The 18,566-nt window shown below is 43.4% G+C and overlaps 1 protein-coding gene across 4 annotated transcripts in view; it reads right to left on the reverse strand.

Moving 5' to 3' along the window:
* The window catches only part of SMARCA2 (SWI/SNF related, matrix associated, actin dependent regulator of chromatin, subfamily a, member 2), a 175,166-nt gene that overhangs the window by 46,255 nt on the left and 110,345 nt on the right, over positions 1-18,566 (reverse strand). For all 4 annotated transcript variants that reach the window (XM_043891441.1, XM_043891442.1, XM_043891443.1 and 1 more), the window contains exon 27: positions 17,069-17,287. In XM_043891441.1, coding sequence (XP_043747376.1) covers positions 17,069-17,287 — 219 coding nt within the window. The remainder of the gene's footprint in view (positions 1-17,068; positions 17,288-18,566) is intronic.

Here is an 18,566-nt window from a genome sequence, read left to right on the forward strand (position 1 = left end):
CTTCCAAAGCATTTAGATTGATGCCTTGCTCAATCAGTGGGACCCCAAAATCTTACTGAAATAAAATTAAATCTTTATTGTTTACTCTTCTGCTTTCTCAAAATGACAGGGTTTAGCGAGGAAGTGCATTCTAAGGTCTGGCTTAAAAGATTACTGTTTAAGGAAAGGCTGCAGGATTATACAGTGAATTATACTAAGCCAGATAAATGGGGCAAAATGAAGATTTTTGGTTTTTGTTTGCCCTGCTCCAGCCCTCCTCTTTAAACTGCCTCTATTTTAACTGGTAGTTATAAAATCTTTTGTCTCGATCCAGCTTTGGGAGTTAAATGGTTTAAATAAGATATTCAACCCCATTGGCAGAAAGGACCTTCTAAGCCGGACTAGTGATGAATCACCCCTACTTAGCTCAGAGGCAGAACCATGTGGATGACTCAAGTGAACAGGTAAGGAGGAGAAAGGGAGGGGCCTGGCCCACTAGAAACAAGGCAACAAGAAGGGTAGAGAAAGCACCCAGAGTCTCCTGCTAGGGAGGAAGTGAAAGTGTTAGTCGCTCAGTCGTGTCTGATTCTTTAGAGACCCCATGGACTGTACCTCTGACCATGGCATTCTCTACGTAAGAATACTGCAGTAGGTAGCCATTCCCTTCTCCAAGGGATCTTCCTGACCCAGGGATTGAACCTGGGTCTCCTTCATTGCAGGCAGATTCTTTACCATCTGAGCCACCAAGAAACTGGGTAGAAGGAAGTCCACAAAGGAGGCCCTTCTGGAGGAGCAGTGGGGTTAATGGCGCTCATGAGGTGTTTCTTACATCCCATCCAGGAGCTTGTCTTGATATTTGCAAGCAGTGAGTCCTCCCAGGGTCTTTAAGAGACTCATCTGTTGCTGATCTGACCTGAGCTCCTGTACCTTTTCAAGAAGCAGCCAAAATAACAGGCCAGGAGGAGGTACGCTGCCTGAGCCAAGGGGCTGTGAATTGGGAGGTGATTTATTTAATATCTATCTTTTACCAACCCCCCTACTCCCACAGGCTTGCACTGATGTGCATTTTCAAAATCTTTAAGGCAATACATTCAATGTTCCATATTAAAATACATATATACTAAATGCTGGGCTTCCCTGGTGGTCCAGTAACCACTGGACCAAGAATATGCCTTGCAATGCAAGGGACACTGATTCTATCCCTGGTCTCGGGAAAGACCCCACATGCCTTGGGGAAGCTAAGCCCATGTGCCACAACTACTGAACCTGCAAGCTACAACTACTGAAGCCTGAGAGCCTAGAGCCTGTGCTCTGCAACAAGAGAAGCCACTGCAATGAGAAGCCCTCACACCACAGATAGAGAGTAGCCCCTGCTCTCTGCAACTAGAGATGGACCACTCACAGCAGGTAAAAATAAGTATCTTAATAAAAGTTGCTCAGTTGTGTCCAGCTTTTTGTGACCCCATAGACTGTAGCCCCCTAGGCTCCTCTGTCCATGGAGTTTCCCAGGCAAGAATACTGGATCGAGTTGCCATCTCCTTCTCTAAGACCTTCCTGACTCAGGGATCCAACCTGTATCTCTTGCATTGGCAGGCGGATTCTTTACCACTGAGCCACCAGGGAAGACTCCCTATTACCATCTATCACACTCGAAGTGAACTTCTAGGATTTACTCTTTTGGTAACTTTCAAGTGTGCTCTGCGATATCACTAACTATAGTCACCATGCTGTATAGTCCATCGCCACAACTTAGTTATTTTATAACTGGAAGTTTGTACCTCTTGACCCCTTCACCCATTTTTGCCTACTCCCTAACCTTCCTCTTCTCTGACAATCATCACTGTATTCTCTTGTTTCTATGATTTTGGTTTTGTTTGTTCATTTGTTTTGTTTTTAAATTCCACATAAATATGAAATCATATGGTATGTCTTTCTCTGACTTATTTCACTCAGTATAAGCCCCTCAAGGTCTATCCATGTTACTGAAAATGGCAACACTTCTGTTTTCTTTTTTAGAGGTGAATAGAATTCCACTGCATATATATACCACATTTTCTTTATCCATTCATCCACTGATGGACACTTAAGTTGTTCCTGTATCTTGTCTATTATAAGTAACACTGCAATAAGCATGGGAGTGCATATATCTTTTCAAGATAGTGATTTTGCTTCCTTTGGATAAATACCCAGAAGTGGAACTGCTGGATCATATCATAGTTTTATCTTAAATTTCTTGAGGAACCTCCATACTGTTTTCCATAGTGGTTGTACCAGTTAACATTCCCACCAGCAGGAAGGTCTCCTCTTTTCCAAATTCTCACCAACACTTGTTAGTTCTTATCTTTTTGATAACTGCCATTCTAAGAGGTAGAACTGATCTTGTGGTTTTGATTTGCAGTTGCTTTATGATGAGTGATGCTATTGTCTGTTGGCCATCTGCATATCTTTTTGGTAAAAATGTCTATTTAGATAGCTCATTTGGTATTGACCCTTGATGGATATATAACTTGCAAATATTCTCTCCTATTCAGTAGGTTGTCTTTTCATTCTCTTGATGGTTTCCTCTGCTGTGCAGAAACTTCTTACTTTGTTTATTTTTGTTTTTGTTGCCTTTTCTTTTGGAGTCAGATACAAAATTTGTCACCAATGTGACAAATAGCTTACTACCCATGCTTTTTTTTTTTTTTTTCCCTAGGAGTTTAAATGCTTCAGATCTTATATTCAAGTCCTTGATCCATTTGGAGTTAATTTTTGTGTATAGTGAAATATAATGGTCTTATACTATTCTTTTGCTGTCCAGTTACCCCAAAACCATTTACCGAAGAGAACTCTCTTTCCCCCTTGTATATTCTTGTACTGCTGTCGTAAATTGATTGGCTATCTCTACATGGCTCAGAGAGTGAAGCATCTGCCTGCAATACGGGAGACCTGGGTTCGATCTCTGTATTGGGAAGATTCCCTGGAGGAGGGCATGGCAACCCATTCCACTATTCTTGCCTGGAGAAGCCCCACGGACAGAGGAGCCTGGCAGGCTAAGATCCATGTCGCAGAGTCGGACATGACTGGACAACTAAGCATAGCGCAGGACATGGGCTTATTTGTGGGTTCTTTATTCTGTTTCACTGATCTGTTGTACTTGTTTTATGCCAACAAAATAACATTTTGATTACTTTGTGATATAGTTTGAAATTGGGGAGAGTGATGCCTCTAGATTTGTTCTTCTTTCTCAGGATAACTTTAGCTATTCAGGACTTTTGTGGCTCCATAAATATTTTAGGATTGTTAGTTGTATTTCTATGAAAAATGTCTTTGGAATTGATAAGGATTGCACTGAATCTGTCAATTGCTTTGGGTAATATGGGCATTTGGCATTATTAATTCTTCCAATCCATGACCATGAAATAGATTTCCATTTTTTAGGTCTTCTTCAATGTATTTCACCAGTGACACAGTTTTCAGTATATAGGTCTTTCACCTCTTTGGTTAAATTTATTCGTAGGTATTTTATTATTTTTGATACAACTGTAAAGGGGATGGTTCTCTTTCTGATAATTTGTTGTCAGTACATAGAAATGCAACTAATTTTTGTATACTATTGATTTTACTGAATAAACCTGTCACCTTACTGAATTCATTTATTACTGTGTTCTAACAGTTTTCTTTGTGAAACTGAAAAGCCATATTTGAAAGTGAGGGGAAACAGGTTGTGAAACCTGAAGTGGTGAAATAAAAGCCCTGTTTATGAGAAGAAGCAAAAATTGCTTTTCCAGTGTGGGGAGGCAGGCCCCCACATGTGTCTTAATGGCTCTAAAAACAAAAAGTCCTTTAGCAGTGGGTGCCAAGGAAAACAGGGTGTTCTTCAGACTGAATGGAAGGACATGCAAATACAGCTGACAACAGGCTGGGGCCTGATGGGCATCATGGGTTGGGATTTACTGAAACTGCGGAGAGCCAACCCTCATAACAGGTTAAAAATACATCTGAACGCAACGGCACCACAGTAATCCCATCTGTGATTTTATTTGGCTCCTTTTCCAACCTGGGTATGTGAAGGTCAACAAGATTACAGGTGACTCTATTTTCTTACCCCTCTTCCATATTTCTCATTATGTTTTTATGATGCAGAGAATCCCTCCAAATAAATTTTATTTTAAACATTGCATGCCTGCATGCTATGTCATGTCTGACTTTGTGCAACTCTATGGACTATGGCCCACCAGGCTCCCCTGTCCATGGGATTCTCCAGGCAAGAATATTGGAATGGCTGCTTTTTCCTTCTCTGGGGTATCTTCACGGCCCAGGGATTGAACCCACGTCTCTTACATCTCTTGCATTAGCAGGCGCGTTCTTTACCACCAGCGCCACTTGTGAAGCCCTATTTTAACTGTTACTTTTCTTAAAAAAAAGTATCTAGCTCTGGGTGCTGACTACAGAAACACAAAAAGACACAATTTATAAAACTACTAATAAATAGTCATTCATTAGATTTGTGTAACACGATAAAATAAAACCCCTACACTGGGTTTCTTAATTCTTTTGCAAAACAAATGTTCATGTCAGGGATTCCCCAGGAATGTTGACACTGTAGTCTGTTAGACGCCACGATATCCTTCCCAGACCTTCCAATAATATCCCATGACATTAGTACATTTTTTAAAATTAAAGTAAATGCAAACAGATTTGGTCTTGATAATTTGGCAAGGAGACTTGATATGTTTCAATGAACAAAATAAATCCATGCAGCAGCTGTTCTGTACTCTGCTTAGTAGAAGGGATTTTAAAAATGATGAGGTGGGTTATTCTTGGTGACAGTGTGCTAGAAAAGTCTTTGGCCTTGGTCTATACAGAGGTGCTGAAGCCCCCAACTCCCTGAGTAGAGAAAGTAGCTCCCTTTGGCAGGAAGGTGTTCCCTTCACGGCCCCACCCTGCTAGTGTCCCGGCCGTCACACACTGTCAGCACCCAGGACTTGGCTCAGCTCTCCAGATGTTACTAACACCCAGGCCGTCCCGGACACCGATCACGCACTGAGTCCACTAACACGCTACAGAACCCTTGTCAGCCTGCACTTCTGAGAGAAAGCCTGGCTAAGAACAAGGAGAAGAACCCCTCACCCCCGACCCCTCTGGGTTTAGTTCCTGGGGGTTGAGTCTCAGCTGGAGCCAGACCCACACAGTCCATTCTAGGGCTGCCAAAGACAAAAGTCTGAGGAAGGAGGCAGGCAGGCGAGATGGGCCAGGCTCTCTTCCTCACCCCCATCCCTCACTTCGTGACTCCAATGTACAGACCAGGAAACAGGCCGGGGAGGTGAGGTGACTGATCTAAGATGTCACACAACAAAACGACAATACATCTGGAACCAGAGAACCAACATCCCGACGCCACAGGCTTGTCATTCCACTAAAACAGGAGAGGCAAACTGGGCAAGAACAGAACCACTGGAAGCCTTGGTAAAGCTGAAGTTTTGAGGATACCACTTTAAATGTGTGTGTGTGTGTGTGTGTGTGTGTGTGTGCGTACACGCTCCGTTTCTCAGTTGTGTCCGACTCTTTGTGACCCCGTGAACTGCCTGCTGGGCTCCTCTGTCCATGGGATTTTTCAGATAAGAATACTGGAGTGTGTTGCCATTTCCTTTTCCAGGGCATCTTCCCAATCTAGGGATCAAATCCATTTCTCTTGCGCCTCCTGCAATTGGCAGGTGGATTCTTTACCACTGCACCACCTGGGAAGTCCATCATTTTAAATAATCTTTGGAAAATATTCTATATTCAGGGCCCAAGGGAAAAATATTTTTAAAAAACAGCATTGTGCATTAGGAATATACTTTTTATGATGGACTATAAGCACAGTGACCTTAAATATTAGATATCAGTAGGAGTGACAAAACAAGAATCAAGCTTTGTCTGCAGGAAAGTTTCATGTTCTTGTCAACAATTTCTCATGATTCTGACAATTCAACATTCTTTAACAGAAAGTAAGAAAGGCATCCATCTAAAAGGTACATGGCCTTCTGCTTAAGATCACCATTTTCCACTGGACACTTTCTTGTACAAAAATAGAAACAAAAACCCAATTAATATAGTACTTTCTATTTTGCCTTTTCGAGTTAGATTAGATACGTCAGTCTGGTTTTTGCTTAAAAAGAAATAAGGGCTTATGCTAGAAGACAGCTGTTGTAAAATCTATAAGAATTTCCAAGGAATAGCTGGATTGAAGCAATGGTTGTATTTTTATGCATATTTAAATACTCTTCATCAATGTGTTCTGAAATTAGAACAGAGCCTTTAAAATCTTGAAAAGCTCAAGAGCACTTATGTCAAAACCACATGTCTTTAGAATTCTTTTAAGTAAGAAATCTTTACATGAAGACACAGATCATGAATTTAATGGGAAAGAATGCCAGTAATTTCTACCTTGATCCATATTTGTAAATAACACAGGATTCTACTGCCTTCACCAGAAGAACGTGAAGTGTAAGCAAATATCCTCTCTGAGCCCTCATCTCTGGCTGGTACATTCACTTATTTGCAAATATTTATGGAGTGCTTACTTTGCACGAGACATTGCCCTACTGTAGGGATACAGTGGTGGACTAGCCAGGTGAGGACCCTGGCTTTCCTGGAGCTTGGTACCAATGGAAGAAGCCAATGAGATAACCTTTGGATGGTGGCAAGGGCTGTGAAGAAGATTAACATAGGTTATGTGACAGTTGCTGGCAGGGCCTGGCTCTTTAAGCTGGGGCAGTCAGGGAGGGTCTGTCTGGAAAGAGAGCATGAGGACAAGGAGACGGCCATGTGGTAGTTAGGGAAGGAGCCTTCCTGGGAGTGCACAGGTCCAGGAAGACAACCCAGTGTGGCGGCCACCCAGAGAACAAGAGAAGAAGATGACATTCGAGGGCCAGGCAGAGGCCAGATGGCCATGGCCTTGGAGACCATACTAAAGTGCTTGGATTCAATTACATACGCAGTGGGAGGCTGCTGGAGGGGTGATGTGGGGAGCGAGGCTGGGGGTAAGGGGTGGTCACAGCTGCAATCTGCTTTGGGACGTGCCCTCCGACTTCTCTGAGGAGCCACCTGAACTGTCCTGAACAAAGAGGAGAGCTAGTCTCTAAAACAGTGGCCATCTGCAAGTGTCCCACACTTCCTTCAGCTCGCGATGTTGGCATCTAATTCCCCCAATCCTTCTTTCTTTTGTCAAGGTGGATGGGGGATGCACTGTGTTGTATTCCTCCTCCACTGGAGGCCAAGCAGGGTGGGGAGACCCCCGAGGAGCACAGGGGTGGCTGCTGGGGAGGCTTGGGTCTCCCAGAAGCATCCAGGAGATGAACACTGTTGCCAATCATATCCGGAGGTCACACCATGTGCCAAAGAGCAGCTGCCTTTCCATCCTCCAGGGTCTGAAGATGGGGGGAGGGGGAGAAATCATAAATAATGCCCCCAGAGATGTGACACTAAAAGTCTAGGGTGAAGGAGGATGGATATTTCTTAAACTCTGCTGATTTCCTCAACAGTTAAAAGCCCTACAAGTCAGAGCATCTTACAATCTGTTCTAATCTCTATTAATTCCCTCTGTGTACACTTGGAGACCTGCTCTTGACAAGCTCTTTAAGGTGGCTAAGTGTGCAATATTATCTCTAATAGCATCTCTCAAGTCTGGCTCTTAATTGGTCTAATAAGGCGGGCCAGCCACGGTGAGGAACACTAGCTCAACAATTAACACTACTTTCCCCATGCCTGCACCGTGTGGAGCTCAACCTGCTCACCGTTCAATAAATGGGCGTTGAATGGAATGTGCTTTTCAACAGCCTCCACCAATGGACCCACTGATCAGAAAGCAGGGGATGCTCATTACCAAAAGCGCAGTAAAAAGGAAAAGGAAAGCGGCTTCATGTGATTTCCGAGGTTGTCTGTAGGTAGGTGGAGGGGACCCAGCACAGCAAAGAGAATGCAGCTCCACCCAGATCAAGAAACCAAGATGACATATTGAGCTGGCAGCAGGGCCGGAATGCACAGACCAGCTTCCTGACTGCTAGCCCCCTGCCCTTCCCGCAGCCACCGAGGCTTAAGTAGAAAACCAGAGTCCAGAGAGTTTAGAGCTGCATGACTACAGGTTGGCTGGCTTGAGGCGAGTCAGCCTGTGCGCATGTTCCCTAACATACTCATAAGGACTCGTGTCACCCTCCTTAATTCCATTCATGGTAAGGACCTCTTCCCTCCTTTGACCTTTCTTCTGTCACCCCAAACCTAGGATTCAAGACACACAACAGAACTATTTTATTTCTTCTTTTCCTACCATCTAGGTATTCTCTGAAATAAATTAATACTTTTTCCTTAATAGCTAATTTTTTTTTTTTTTTTTTGGTAATCATTATATGCCAGGTTCTATGGTACACATATGCAAACTTCAGAAAATTATATGAAGGAGCTGTGATTTTCCCCATTTCTACAACAAGGCTACAGGAAGGTTACACTAGGCACCCCAGGTCACAGAGCAAAATAGGTGGAGCTGGGATTTGAACCCTGGTTCATCAGATTCCAAGGTTTAGTCTCTTAACCATGATCCCAGACGCCCTTGAGAGGCAGCGATCAAAGATACAGTTGTGCTGGCAAAGTTCCCTGCCCAGTCTCTAACTTCCTAAAAACTGCTGTGCCCTCCCCCGCTCTCACTGGGAGAATGAAGTCATACATTTTCACAGTGTATACCTGTCCCAAAACATCACATGGTACACCTTAAGTATATACAACTTTTGTCAAAAATAAACATATTTTTAAAAAAGATTTCTTTTCGTAGCTTTATGGATTTAAAAAACAAAAAAGAACAGGACAAAAGCCAAATCTTGATTCAGAAAAGCAGCCATATTTCTAAAACCATCTGTCTCTAAGCAGTGGTTAAAGATAATGTGAACTGCTGTGGGCTCCTTAGGATCGGTATGCCAGGTCCAATTCCCACGGTTACTTTCAGTGTCTGAGTTAGATTTCAGAGCTAAACCTGTATTTCAAAAGGTTAAAACTTGAGACTAGAATTTCCAGGCATCACAGTTTTAAGAACCAACTGAAACAAGTCTCTGTCACTTCTCAGCCTTTAGTATTTAGTATTTTAGATGACACTTGAGGACACTTTCTTCCATTAAACCAACCCTATTGAGTTTTGACCAAAGGGAACATATCAGATCCAATCACTGCGAAAACAATCTAGCCCACTGATTTAAGAATAAAATAAAATGTACAGAAAGTTACAAAAATTCATTTACTACGGTCAAATATTTCCCCCAGACAATTCACAACCCTGATCACCATTAATTAGTTCGGTTCTTCCTCCTAAAGCGCTGAAGGACCTTGAATCTGGCAAAACCCAAATCCATTTGCTAGGGTCTTAGCTCTCCCTTGTGTATAAAAACGGAAATGCAGCTTACTAGCCATTTTGCCCCACTAAACCTGATGATCCAATTTGAAAAGCTAAAAAATGCCATTTGGGAAAAGAAAAAGAAAATAAAATTTTATGTCTTTTAAACAAAAAGCAAGGGAAGGTGATACAAAGTGACAAAACAAGAGAGAAGGGGCAAAATACTAAAGGTATCATGCACATTATATGTTAGACGCGGCTGAGGCTGAAGCTCCAATACTTTGCCACCTGATGTGAAGTCGACTCACTGGAAAAGACCCAGATGCTGGGAAAAATTGAAGGCAGGAGGAAAAGGGGACGACAGAGGATACGATGATTGGATGGCATCACCGATTCAATGGACATGAGTTTGAGCAAACTCTAGGAGACAGTGAAGGACAGGGAAGCCTGTCATGCTGCAGTCCATGGGTTGCGAAGAGTTGGACACAACTTGGCAACTGAGCAACAGCAGCAATACTTTAGATGAAGGACCCTCCCAAACCTTGCCAGTATAGAATAAAGTCTTTGGGGAGAAAAGGACGTCTTACAGAATCTCTGATGCTCTCAGCTGTGATTATACCTAGGAGACCCCAGCCCCTAATTTCAGGCTAGATCATATCATACTTAATCCAGCCTAAACAGAGGAGACATTATTCTGTTTCAAAGATTTCCAGAGAGAGAAAAATCCTCTTTATACAGACCAGGAAATATTTTTTATTATTTCCCATTATGTCTTTCAACAAAGTTTTGAATATTTTATTTAAAATCCCAATTTCTTTAAGCTTTCTGGGTACTTTTTCCAGATCTTCATGGCTAACTCTCGGTGGATTTCTCTGCCTTTTTCCCATGAAGGGTTTGGCAAGAGGCTGGCTATAATGGAGAGCTGATTAACAGACCTCCTCCTGTATTTGCCTCCTGGTATTGCATAGCCTTTCAAGACAGACAGGTAAACTCCACTAAGAGGTCTCACGTTTTATTTCACTGCTTTCCTCTACTATTTTATGGTTCAGGAGTCCCTTACTCTGTTGGCTCCTCTGTGGGAAGGGGAGACCCCACCAAAAATTCTTTTGGTGGTCAGTCCCTGGTGGCTCAGTGGTAAAGAATCTCCAGCCAATGCTGGAGACACAGGTTCAACCCCTGGGTCAGGAAGATCCCCTGAAGTAGGAAATGGCAACCCTCTCCAGTAGTCTTGTCTGGGAAACCCCATGGACAGAAGGAGCCTGGAGAGCTACAGCTCTTGGGGTCGCAAAACAGTCGGACATGACTTAGCACCTAAACACACACAGACCTAACTATGGAGATGTCATTCTGGCACCAAAATTGTGGAAAACTCAAGCTCTTATCTGGTGACAGACTGGTTGAGGGGAAAAAGATGTTCTGTGCTGCCTTTCCTTAAGGTCTGGAAATCCTAGGGCTTCAAAAACTAGCTGTTCCTCTTGTGAGACTGAAAGATCCGAGGATGTGAGTCTTAGCCCCATCATTTAGATAACATGGTCTGCAGTCTGACAGCACAGGGCATTGTAGGAACAGAGCTCATATCATCACCAGGAGCTTTACAAAACCAAAAGAAACATCCTTACACTCATATGTAAGGACCACACCATGGAAGAGACCCCAGCAAGGAAGGAACCTTTTCAAATGACAGTTTCGAGGCATCAGATCCAATGTGAAACAAAAGCAGACTCCAAAGTTCACTCCCTCCATCAGGCTGGCAATGAAATATTATACAGAGCACATCATTTAGAGTGCATTCCAATTATCCTCAAGTGCTGCAGGGCACAAATCACTCACTCGGCAATTAAATAAATTCTGGGATGTCACTAAATGTTTAGGAAGGGAAGGATTCTGAAGTTGGCAGAAGGACCAAAGGAACAGGAAGAATAGGAAAGCCAGGCATTCCATCATTCACCCTCCGCCCACTGTTAAGCCTTACAGACACCCCAATTTTATGGGGTTCCTGCCTCGGTCATGATTATCATACTAGGAACATCACAGCCCATGCATGTAAGAAACACCTGGCCTAAAGGGCTCATCTGACATCTGCCAATTTAGGTCTACGAATGCCTGCCCTCAAAGATGTTTTTCCAAGAAATTATCAACATGAGCCAATTATCAGTTATGTGGAAACACACACGCACAATACATAGTTGAGCACTGTTACCACTGTGGGTACTCCATGGGAAAGCTATAAAACGGTAACTGACATAATACTTTTAAAACCACATTAATATTCTCTTCCACAGTTTCTCAAGGGACCATTCCTTGTTCTGGGGAGCCATCTATTGCCTTGAGTAGGATTAGGGCAAAGTTAATAAGCAAAGACAAAAAAAGACAAACCACCACCACTGACTTCCACAATAGGACGTGGGGTTCTACCAGCAGACAGCGGTCTAAATCAGGCGGGTGGAGAGGAGTGTCCTCAATTCCGAAGGCTCTTTGCAGTTAGGAGGTGAGACAGCTGGACAGGGATCCCCAGAACCGCTCTAGAAGCCACAGTGAAGAGCACCATGGCCAGGCCACGTGTGTATGGGAAGTTGCAATGTGCCAGGAAGGCAGGATAGAGGGCCTTTTGTCCAGGAGGAAAAGAGGGTTAAGAGGAAGAGAGGTAAGACATGAACCCTGAGGACTTTGTTACCTGTAGCAGAAGCCGCTGCGCCGGCTCCCTCCATGCGGAGGAGAGTCCAATGATGACTCTGCACAAAAAGCTCAGCAGAGCTTCCTGGTTGGGGTGCACACCGCTGTGCCAGAGGGGGTGCCCTCTGGCTCCATGAGGCAAGGGCAGAGAAGCTGGGCACCCTCCCTGAGACCATCCTGTGTGCTGCTTCATTTGGCTGGCCCTCCCGATTTCTATCCTTCACAACAAAGCTGGAGCCACCAGTGGTACTTTCTGGATCCACTGTAGCAAATTACTGAACCCGAGGAGGGTCATGAGAACCCCTTGAATTTAGAGCCAGTTGGTCAGTGGTGCAGGCAGCCCAGGGATCCCTGAAGTGTGGCTGGCCACCAAAGTAAGCCCAGTCTTACTGGGGACTGAGCTCTGTAACTTGTGGGATCTAACTCCAGGTAGTTCGTACCAGACTGACTTGCAATACACCTAGGGCTGAAACGGAATATTCACTCTTCAGGCTCCAAACCCGGTCTATTTTGGAGGGGGCGGTGCAGGGAGCAAGAGGAATGAGGCAGCAAAAATGCCCAGAGGTAGATTTACTATGAAGGCCATGAAGTGTGGGCTTTAGGATTCTCACTTTACCAGCACCTCCCAAGGCTCCAGGAAGGTCCCTCACAGTGCATGCATATAATTAGATACTTTGACAGATTTAACAAAAGTAAGGCATTTTTGTATTGCTTGTTTTAAAGAGCTTCCTGACTCACTTAACTATCAGATTCTAGAAGCTTCAGCCTTGCCAACTCCCTGGTGGTGAGACTGATTCTTTTTACAAAAAGGGACTGGACTCTCCTGGACGTTCCAGCACAATGGGAAGAAAGCAACCAAGAGTTTTCAGATTCCCAATTAGTGCACAAAAGAGCTGAGAGCACTAAGAGACCAGAGAAGCTCAGTGTCTTCATGAGATTTCAGGAAAGCTGACCAATGGAGATTGGCCAGGCCCCCAGACTTGAGCAGCACATGTCACCAATGACTCCAGAAGATGGCCCTGGCTGCGTGTCAAGACCTCCAGCGACAGAACAGACTGGTCATCCTCTGCTGAGCCCAGCAGAGACCCATAGGACGGGGCACCTGCCCCAGTGTCATGATGAGACCCCAGCTTCTACCTTCATCCGGATGCCGTCTTGGGAAGGCAGATGGCAAGGAACCCCTAGAAGGGGGCAAAAACAGCCCACGGGAGGCACGGACGTTGACCTGCCTCTCCCCAAAACAGGAAGTTCAGTTGAGACTGCCTAACACCAAAGAAATTAAGGTTTTCTAAATGGAAACAGAAATTTCCAAACCACTTTAAAAACCTTAAAAAAAAAAAATCAAATTGAGCTTTGTTTGAAATTGTGATCCTCTTCACTTAAAATAACATGAATACAGAAAAATTTTTTAAATCTTCCAACTCAACAGATTGTCTAAAGGACACTGTAGGAATTTTTAGCATACTATGATTATAAAATAAAATCTGTTTGTGATGAAACGATGATAAAATTTTCAAAGAAAATGGCCATAGCACTTCAATTCAACCTAAGTGTTCTGAGGCAGACACTGCTATCTCGTCACCAAAATCCTACCTTCCTGGGCTCATAGCCAGACCACAGTTCCCAGTCGCCCTTATAGCTAACATGGTCACATGATGGAGTTCTAGCTAACGGGATGTGAGTGGAAGTCACGGAGGTCCGTTCACTTAGAGTCCTTAGAACTCAACGCATACCACTCTCTGCTCTGTTCCCCAATTCCAGCTCAAGGAGATGGAGATGTCGAAGCTTGAAAGAGTCCCTCCAGCCTGGATCCCTGAACAGCCACGGGTGGAACAGTTGCTTCCACCAACCAGAAACACCCACCTTCAATTTTTACCTGAGAAATACAATTCTACTTACTCTTTTGGACAGGCCCATGAATAGGGCAGGTTTAGGTCCATCTACTGCCGGAGTGAACACTACCTGGGGCTATATTCTTACACATCAATCCTGTGCTTTTTCATTTGGCAATCTTACTATTTGCACACGGAAGTCCAATCAAGATGCAGGGTGTTAATGAATCGGGAAAGCAGGTATGTCAACAATGACCAAGAAAACTAGCAAGTTGGATTTGAGCTGTTACTGAAGAACAGGCCAAGAAAAGTGAGAGTATAAGTGCGATTAGTGTTTACTTGTGAAGGGATCAAAGGAGTGGTGGCCATTAAGCTGGGCCCTGGAGGATGAGGAAAGCTCCAAAGAAAGAGGAATGTAGGGAAGTTCATTCTAACTGCATTTGAGTCCTCAAACGTTTCATCCAGTGGGAGGTGATGCTAAAAACAGAAAAAATATTGTGTTGTTCACCCCCAGGGAATAGGGTCAGGACCAGCGAGCAGCAGCTATAAGGAAAGAGAATTTTGTTCAAAGAGAAGAAGAGCTAACAGTTGGGGCTGACCACTGGAAGGGCTGTGCAGACAAAAGGCAGAGTGTCTCCTCCACAAATGGTCAGCCTCTTGGCACGGGTGCTGCAGAGGATGTGATTTAAGCACAGGACGGGAAGCTGTTCCGTTGAGCTGTCTTCCAACTCAGGGATTCTATGTATCTCCGATGCCTCTGCCAAGCCAGCTTTGTACAACATTTCCAGGAGAAGGGAGAATTATTTTAGCCCTGTTTCAGCATTTCTTATAGAACAGTCTTTGCCAAGTTCCCTTTCAAGCCTGTGTTGCTTAGGTTCACCCAGTGTGTTCAATCATTAGCCAGTGGAGAACATCTCTGCACATTTAGGCCCATGAGAGCCCCTTGCATAAAATTTTATTATCAAGAAGGAGCTTAATAGGCTGATATTAAACAGGATGGCTGCTAGTGAACAAGTAAACGAACGATGGACAGTAAGCATCTATTTGGATGCTTAGGCCATGAGGCATCCTGCATTAATCGCACGGCCTTGTTAATGGCAAGTTATCAACTCACACTGAATATGGAGACACAGTTTCCAAGAAATGGGATTACAAAAAGGTATATTACAATAAAGCTGCCCTAAGAACAGTTTTATCCTTCTTGGGTGACTTGGTATCTTGCGAGGCACCTTAAGGTGAAAATTATGAACATCAATTTCATAGCATAGTTTTATAAAACAAACTAGTTTTCCAGTTTTAGACATACATGTTCCTTTTTGTTAGATAGACAAAAGGATGTGAACCAAGTAAAGAAACACTAGACAAAAAAAAAAAAAAGGAAGTCTACAAGATACACAATACTACCCTAACATGACTGGTAAATTAGTAACTTTCTACTTTCTTCTTATAAGTTTATCATTTCATCTTCAGAACCATTCATTGAGTTTCTACTGTGTGGTAGCACAGTGCTCATCATCAGTGGTATAAACTGAAGAAGAGAAAAAAAAATGGGGTATTCTAACCTTGAAAACTTCCTAGGATTCATAACACTATTTACTTGAAGAGCATTTTCCATTGATTATTAAAAAAGGATACATTCAGCTACTTTCTTGCCCAATGAACAAGATTATTTTGCTTGTAGTGTCTGGAAATTATACATATATAAGACAGACTTTAAAATGCTGGCCTAGGTTGTTGTCTCATTTCCTATAATAATATCCAGGTAGTTAATTTATTGCTCACATAAAAGAGAAAAGGAAAAGAATTTCCCCCAGCTCAGAAATGAGTATTAAGCAAAAACTCTTCCCATTAGCGAATGGATCTTAATTATGCAACTACAACCTCACAATAGTGAAACAAAAGAAACTCATAAAACCATATTCTGAGGCCACTGGAATGTTTGGATGTGACAGTAAAACCACCACACAAAAGTTAAATTTCACATGTCATTGTTCAACCATAGAGATGAGCAACGCTTTCCTTGCCTCTTTCTTCTCAGGATACCACAGACCTCATTCTTTTCAAAATTCAGGTCGTTCTCTCTCATCATACCACAGCCTGAGTAAATCACCTCTCAAGTGGGACCAAGACCTGTCTGCCTGTGATATCCAATCTCAAAACTCTTCCCCCATGGCCCTCTGACCCACCTACCTACTTACAGGCTGGGTCCTAAAATCCATGTTTTACAAAGCTTGGGAACTGCATTCCCTTCTGATAAAATGAACAACTCACAAAAACAGCTTCTATTTTGTTTGGTTTTCACCCAACCATGCTTACTATTTCCAGCGCGCATTTACCGGCCCTGCCTGGAATGCACATCCCAGACTGTTCTGTCTGCCTTGGTTCTAAGTCTGTGCCCAATAACGAAAGTGCGGCTAAACCTTCAAAAGCAAGAGTCACGCTGACCTGGGCACTCACACATATGTTTCCTAGGAGCAGTTTGCTATTTCTGTGCTCAAACAGTCTGAGATCATAGACCTCAGTCAAAATGAGGAATCGACATTTTCCAAAGCAGGGAAACAAAAAACAATCCAAACTACAGAATACCATTTCCAAGTGTCAGTGACCCGAGTCCCAGACCCCAGGCTGCATCTGCAAAGGACGGATCAGATCAAGCCAACGTCAAGCCCCCAAATGCATCAGCACTCAACTGATTCTGTTGTTTCTAGCCAGCTGTGTGACCTTGCAGAGTTACCTAACCTCTCTGGACCTCAGCAAAACCAAGAGAGCACAAAAGCCCCTTCCAGTGCTAATGTTAGGTGGGTCTAGGAAACAGAAATGTAGTCAGAAGAGACTGCTGTCCTGAACTCTCTCCGCAAGATTTGCAAAAGTGAAACTCCAATTAAAGAACATGAAATGAGGGGGAACAACGAAAAAGTCTTCTAAAGCCCCCCTTCCACATTTGGATTCTAACTCCAAGTGAGGCATGACCAGGCAATCATGACTCATAAAACATTAGCGGGTCTCATAGCTCTCATCATCCTATGTTTCCAGTGACCAACTCTGCTCTCGCAAAACAACTCATTATCTTCCAATGAAATGCAGAATGACTCCGCGGCAAGAGCAAAATGACTTATTGGTGTTCAAGAGCCCCTTCCCCTCGTAGGGGCAACCAGTCCCCCTCAAAAGGGTCCAGCCACAGGCCTCTGATTTCAGCGAGCCAACAACGCCCCGCAGAGCAGGAAGTCGAGAAAGCCACACCTACCCTCAGCCACTGCTTCTCCGTGAGGGCATCGCTGTAGTCCACGTCCCGGCGCTGGCGGGACCCCCTCCCGAAGATCTTCTCCTCCTCCTCTTCACATGTCAGCCGTTCCACCTCGGCGTCATCTTTAATAATCCACGAGGGCAGCTCGTCTTCCTCCATCAGGCGGGGCTTGCGTTTCGGGTTCCGGGCATCCTCTCTCCGCCGGTCCATGTCCATGCGCTGGAGGGATGAACAGAAGTCTCACCAAAGGGCAAGGGGATTCTGTACGGTGTAGACTTAGCAACAGTAAGTCTCTTTGCAAGTCACCGCCTATGGCTGCAGGGTCCCTTCAGCATCTCCCATGGAGTCTCTGTGTTCTGACTTGTTCTAGCTCATCCCTAAGGCCAAAATCTCTTCCCGTCCCTGGTACCCATCTTTGGAAATTTATTTAAGTAATTAAAAAAATACTCTTAGAAAAATTCCTTTTCTTAGTTTTTGTGGGTGCAAAAGCTCCCCGTTAAGTAGCAGTGAGAAAATTCAAATTGGGGGTGTATTTTAAAAATATAACAGCAGAAATTGATATAACATTATAAGTCAACTATATTTCAATTTTTTAAAAAATGAGTTAAAAATATGAGCCCTGGTGATACAAGTCATTGCTGCGCTGGTGTAAAAGGATTCTTCAGGCATATAAAAGAGAAAGTTCATTAAGAAAATGTCCTGTACCTCAGTGGGGCTCATGCTTTTAATCAGACAACCAGGAAGAGTTGGTCATCAAGTGTCACTATAAAATAGCCACCCTCAGTTGGACTTGGACACGTGAGCACATAACTGGTTTATTAGTCAGTCAGTCATGAATGTATTCAATTTTCAGTGTACCCTGGGCTCTGGGAGAGGAATGTCCCTCAGTTCTTCAGGTTTCAAAAAGCTTTGCTCTTATGAAAATATTATGCCACAGAGTGACAGACGTCAAAGGGAATCTCATCTCAACTGATATAAGGGAAATGGCTTCCTTTCAACAGCCTTCAAAATGCCTATATCCCCATGTCCTATTTTCCTTTTTAAAAATCCAGTGCACTAGTGAATAAATTAAGTGCCATGTATTTGCTTTTAACCTATAACTAAACAACGTGATGGTTAAAAAAAGTAAAACCTCCACTGAATTGCTGTATACATTAGTTATATGTGTCTATCACTGGCAAGACCATTTCTACAAGCAAACAGACCATTAACCATTAAATGATTTACCTTTTCCCTCTTCCTTCAGTTCTACTGTACTGAAATGGGAATTCAATATTAATTTTTTCTTAAGTGCTAAAACTGGTAACAGGATGTAAAAGAAATTTCTATTCAAGTCCAAACTGGATCTCTAGAATCTATTTAAAGTTCAAAGTTCCTTAAACTATGCCTCAACATTTTTGGAAATCATTATATTCCCAAGATGGGCTGGGCTCGGAGCATGGCGGAGTCCCATTGGTAGATAAATGTGGCCATCCTGTTCTGTCATATGCTATAGTTA

This window comes from Cervus elaphus, chromosome 29 (genome assembly GCF_910594005.1).
Source record: "Cervus elaphus chromosome 29, mCerEla1.1, whole genome shotgun sequence".
Taxonomy (NCBI): Eukaryota; Metazoa; Chordata; class Mammalia; order Artiodactyla; family Cervidae; genus Cervus; species Cervus elaphus.